Genomic DNA, 6,031 nt, shown 5'->3' on the forward strand with positions numbered 1-6,031 from the left:
CCATGTGATCAATCTCGTGGCCAAGGCGGTGCTTTACGGCACAGATAACGATGCAATCGATCAGGAAGAGCGCGAAGACTGCCTTTCGGACAGCCGCCAAGTAACCGCTTTCGAAGCAGTCATGCGGTCTGAGCCTTTAGAAGAGGCACTTCAGACGTGGCGTCGCAAAGGCCCTGTCGGGAAACTCCACAACCTAGTCACCCATATCCAAAAGACACCAAAACGTCGACGTTTCTTTGAGATGAAGCAAAACGTCGACGCCGACGCCGACGACGGCCGCATCTATCGAGTGATTGTCGACGGCGGCATCAGGTGGAACAGTAGCTGCGACATGATCGAGCGCGCCATGAAGCTCCGGGACGCCCTTGAGCTGTACCAAACACACTTCCGATCACTGAGCGATTCTGATCGACTTTCCTCTTCAGACTGCCTTGATTCTGCCGACTGGTCGCAGCTGGAGCGACTGCTTGAGGTACTGTCACCCTTGAAGCATGCCTCTTTAAGGTTGCAAGCAGACAACGATGCGAAGCATGCATTGTGGGAACAGCTGGCGACCTTCGACAGCCTACTAGGGGAGTTTGAGCAGGTCAGGGAAAGGTACAGATACGAGCCAAGTAGTCACATCAAGGCATGTGTAAACCTCGGGTGGAAGAAGCTCGACAAGTACTATGGGTTGTCGGACAAGACCTCCGCGTACAGGATGGCCATCTTCCTCCATCCTCACTTGAAGATGGCCTGGTTCGAAAGGCACTGGGGATGTCGGCCGGCATGGATCGATGCTGCGAAAGCAGCAATCGACGGCGCATACTCAGCCGCGAAGGCAAGGTGGCCGCTGGATGCCCAGAAGGCAGTCTTCCTCAGCCCAGTGGAACCCAGGGTCAAGTCCGAGTCGAGATTTGAAGACTACAACACCCTTCCTCAAGAGGTCGATTCGATGGATGACTTGCAGCTCTACAAGCGGGAAGAGCGGACTCCAGGGCTGTACTCGCCTTCACCACTGGAATGGTGGCGTCAAAATCATACCAGGTTTCCGCTCTTGCGACACCTAGCCTTTGAACTCTTCGCGATACCGGCTAGTGCATCAGCAAACGAACGAACCTTCTCCATTGCTGGCAACTCGGTGGGGAATGATAGGCCACGGACTCTGTATGAGCTCGCGGAGGCGCAGCAACTTCTGCGCAGCTGGTATGACGAGGACATAATCTGAAGTGTATAAACTCTTACCTACTGTACCATGTGAGCACATTCTCTCGTTATAAGCACACTGCCTGCCCTTTCGTGCCAAGACTGGTAAACGTCTTGGCAGATGATGCAGACAGACAGACAAATCACTGCCATTTCTCAGACAGACAGACAAGCCACCGCTCCTTAGGTAAGCAGACCAGACATTCCCGGAAATCTTGTCTGTCTGTCTGATGAACACCCTGATCTCTGGGAATTTTAGCGAGCTCGGATATGTCTTCAACTTTGGAGATGATGTTTCAACATTGTTGCAGGCTGAGACGCTTATGATGAACTTGCAAAGGCGTTTTTTGTTGAAGATCGACAGCGCCACATTCGCCACCCACTGCTGTATATAGGTTAGGCATGCTCCCACTTGATAGATCACCAATCAACATTCTTTGAACGTACCAAATCTCAACATTTTTATCTGGAAGGAATTATTGCATATTGACAGGTCAAGCATATAGTGATTCGATGTTGTATATCAGTCTCGATGGGGCACTTGAAGTCGTCCACGTTGGAATTGGCATTGTTCTGCGAGCGGACTTACTTATAACATCAAACTTGATAATGGCCTGATATGAAATAAATCATTTCGCGACCAACAGATTCAACGCATGCGTCCAGACAATTTCGATGACGCTTGCAGCATCACACTGCACGAAAGCCGATGTGGCTGAGAGAACACTCAAGATGGAAGCTGACTGGGGCTTGTTGCCGGGGAAATTCCTGTATTCAACCCCAGTCATGGCGTTTAGCGTAGATATCAATCAATTACTTGTCTCACCATTGTTTTCATATTGACAGCTGGTTTTGAGCGTGCAATAACATTCCAATGGTCACAGTCACTTGTCAAAATCTAGGCAGATTTGACCAACTTTAGACCAAATACTCCACTCGAACAATACAAGCACTTCAACTCGCCTACTCTAACCCTTAGGATTAATTTGCACCTAAATACAGACACTTCGACTCGAAGTTTCTGTCTTCGAATAGAAGCACTGTTTCAAATATTTGTCGATAGCGTTGTCGCTCCTTTGACTGATCACATGTTTCAGCCATCTGTCTGTGGACACATACATCCCGTGCTTCTCAGGAACGTCGACAAACTCCCTTATTTGACCTCCGGAAACAAACTGGAACTAACTCCACCATATTTGAGCCCATTCCCCTTTTGACTCCTCGAGAACGTCGGAAAGGTAAGCTCCCCCATGGCGGAGTCGTAAGGTCCGCGTATCTCGGTGAGGCCGTTGCTGCGCGGCTGGGCGCAAATTGTGCCTGATGAATCCACGTACATGATTACGATCTTCTATCAGGACGCTAGTGCTGTTCTCACTTTGGAATGGACGAGTGGAGAAAACACTGCGGGCGGAGCATCTGAGACCTTCCTTTATGCGTCATTACCGTAAGAAAGCTCCCCGTAGAAGTCTTGCAGACTATCGTTAATGCGGGCGGTGTGAGATAACGCTGGAGCGGATGCGGCAGAGATGGCGCTAGGTCGAGAAATTGGTTTTCCGAGATCTTGCCATCTCGCCGTCTCGAAGTTTTTCCTACCTCGAACACGGAAATACCTCAGCGTTTGATGCAATCTCGACGCAATCAAAAAGTGACTCGTCAATCATTGGATGTCATGTCCAAAACAAGACTGGTTCGATTGGTCAAAAATGTGATGGAACATGTTGAGGATGATATGCTATGATCAGTTCTCATTCGAATGATTAAGATATGACTGTAATCTGAAATGAAGTCCGATATGGAAAGCAAATTTTGCGCCGCATTTGATCGTATCATGTGTGGTCTTGCTGCCTCTAGCATGGATCTTATTCCGCCAACTTTCTCCCAAAGAAACACCACGGGAAGCCAACTAATCACTGGCCTGACTCAACTGAGGTCTTTGGGCCCTCATTCGTGCGCCTTCAGCGATGGAGCATACCAGACGCATCTCTGTCGACATTACTTTGGTAGGGATTGATTCTATCGACTCCTCCCTGCCATAGCCAGCGACATTGCCACCTGGCTGAGCTCCGGTCTGCTACATGACACATTGGTGGGCCTCCATACGCTGCACGATTGCCATAATTGTATCTCTAAATTCCGATCGGCTACATCACCCTTGGATAGCCCTGATTTGCGGAAACATGGGTGAATGATCCAGCTCTGCCCGCGTCTGCAGCGATGACGGTGGCCCCATTGGAGGGGGGGGGGGGGGGGGGGAAGGGGGCATTGCCGGAAAAGGGTCGTCGATTTCCGCAATGCCTGGATCGTTGGGGATGGTAGGTATTGAGCGGGACAGGGCACGGCGTGATCGCACCGTACTGGCCCGGTTTGGTGCCATAGTTCATGGTACAAGTGTTGCCGAAGTCCGGGCCAGAACTAGCGGTGAACGCGCCTGGGCTAATACCAATTGGCGGCTGGTCGATAACGTTCCGGGAGAAAGTGGCCGGGTTGACAGCGGACATCCAAAGGCGGGCCTGCGAAGACCTACTACACGCGTCCACGCCGCCGCAGGTGGAAACAGCTCGCAAGCACGAGCTGGCTAAGTGTAGGGGCAATGAGAGATGGCCGCCGTCGCCGCCTGGCCGCCGCGACCGGTCGCGAAGTCCCAGGGGCAGGAGTACTACACGCCGCCCTGTGACTGCTCCATTACGCTACTCCCTTCGTCAAGAATGGAATCTCTCATTAAAGAAGGCCAAGAGGATACTGGATACGAAAACCATCCGACGCGCTCCTGCTCTGCAATCGCGCGCAGAACCTGCGCTGTAGCGTTCTACTCGCTGCAGCAATGTGGAAGCCCCAGGAGCGCGACAGGACACCTCTGAGCTTGAACTACTCTGGGAGCACGCCGGATCAGCGAGAAAGACGTGACGAGGGGAACTGCAAGCCGATTTTTAGGGAACCTGTTAAGAGCTAACTGCGAATAAGCATAGAGACCTTGTTAAGCCGCCCGCCGCGCACCCGCTCTACAGAACTGTTAAGCCCTCTTCTCGCGCCTCTGTTAAGGCCTCCCTGATACGACTACCGTACTCTGGCACGACTACCACTTGCGGACGAGGAAGGGGAGGGGTCACAGTCCAGCGCAGAGAAGAGTGTCACAGTCCACTGTAGGGAGGGCAGAGCGGAGGAGCACACAGGCCAGCTGTATACGAAGCGTAGAGAGTGTCACAGGCCAGTCCTAGGAAAAGGTGGACACAAGCTAGGTTAGTAGGGGATAGGTGCATGGGCTGCCCGGCGAGGAGTCTACAGGACCACCCCTGCAAGACACGGTCGGCCTACCGTGGGGAGACCCTCGTAGGCAACGCGAAACGGATGTCGCAAGGCATTCGCGGGGCGTAGTGCGTAGCAGCCACTGCTGGCTCCGAGGACCTCACCCCTTCGATGGGCTCTGACCCTCGGTGTACCTGAGAGCAGGCGGGATCAAACCCCGGCCGGAGAGACTGCTACGTGGGTCGAGAGAACGGATGCGCGTGTCGGTACACAAACAGACAGGACCGTTCGTCAGGATGGAACGCTGGTGATGTGTGCTTAAGGAGCAAACAACGAGTTACTTGGGCTGGGAGGGGTTTTGCCTGGGCCTCAACTAGTGGAAGCCTACACGGAATTGGCTGAAAACCAAGGCAGGGCCCAGTAGACAATGGGGCACGCCGCACCTGTTTAGATATACAAGAATCCAATAACTGTTGCGAGAGGTTCTGGCTGCCAGGTGAGGGCGGCATCTGTATGCACTGCTGTGGGCCTGACCACTTTGGCAAATGCACCGAACCAGCCAAATGCTTCGTCTGCGCGGGCGACCATGAAGGAGTCAAGCACCGATGTTCCGCAACGGGATGTGGGAAGAAATCAGGAACATGCGATCACGAAGTAGCAAGGTGCGCGAACTGTGGAGGCCAGCATATGGCCACCTCTCGTCGATGCCCCGAAAGGATGCAGCGAGCCCGAAAGCACAAGGAGAAGCCTAGCACCGGGATACGGAGCAGTCCCCCCACGACTTTGGAAGACCAGATACCGATTGCAGGGCAGGAAGCTGATGTAGAGCACATGGACGAGGATGTAGCTACACCCCAGGAGGGAGAATTTGCCGCCACTCAACCGCCAGCAGTGACACTGAGATCGGAAGGGATGCGGTCGAGCCCATCGTGGTCTGACTCAACGTCGAACTCAGACATCGACAATGAACCGTCAACCCCGACTCCAAGAGGTAAAGGACAGACTCCGATGTCAGTTGATGATGATAGTGCTGCAACATAATTGTAACGGCACGTTGGTGCCAATGATGGCGGCTCTCGAGGCCGCCCTCGAGCGAAAAGCCGAAGTGGTGTGCTTGCAAGAGCCCTACGTCGCAAGAAAGAACGACGTCAGCCATCCAGGCTTTCAGATCAGATGGCCAGAATGTGAAAAGGGGGAGACGAGAGTCGCGCTGGCCATCAGGAACGATGTGCTGGATCGGTACGTGTTTGAGGAAAGGACGGACCTGGTCAGCAGCCCGTATGTGCAATGCTTGGATGTATGGGAGACCCAGCGGCGGAGAAAGGTACGCCGTACGAGACTGATCAACATATACAACCGGGCGAGGATGGCAGGTGGCGGCTACGCAATCGATCGCGTGGACTTGGCGCAGCTGATTGATGGACGAGTCATCCTCGCCGGAGACTTCAACGCACGTAGCCCGGCTTGGGATCCGTGGGCGGCGAGGCGATGCAACGCCGGCACCACAGAAAAGCTCATCGAGGACCACGGACTGATCGTCAACAACAACGACCAGCCAACGAGATATGGCAAGAATTGTCGGTCGATCATCGACCTGACGTTG

General features: G+C 53.4%; 2 protein-coding genes across 2 annotated transcripts; both read left to right on the plus strand.

The window, feature by feature from the left end:
- Positions 1-700: 700 nt before the first annotated feature.
- WHR41_09561 (uncharacterized protein) lies at positions 701-1,207 on the plus strand (the record flags this gene model as incomplete). Its single annotated transcript, XM_069378164.1, has 2 exons — positions 701-738; positions 1,027-1,207. 2 exons carry the CDS (start codon positions 701-703, stop codon positions 1,205-1,207), a joined length of 219 nt encoding a protein of 72 aa, XP_069224844.1.
- A 4,242-nt stretch (positions 1,208-5,449) lies between these two features.
- WHR41_09562 (uncharacterized protein) lies at positions 5,450-6,031 on the plus strand (the record flags this gene model as incomplete). Its single annotated transcript, XM_069378165.1, has 1 exon — positions 5,450-6,031. A coding segment is annotated over one exon (582 nt), but the record flags the coding sequence as incomplete, so codon positions are not given.

Source organism: Cladosporium halotolerans (genome assembly GCF_011745625.1).
Source record: "Cladosporium halotolerans strain TM138-S3 chromosome Unknown Sca212, whole genome shotgun sequence".
NCBI lineage: Eukaryota > Fungi > Ascomycota > Dothideomycetes > Cladosporiales > Cladosporiaceae > Cladosporium > Cladosporium halotolerans.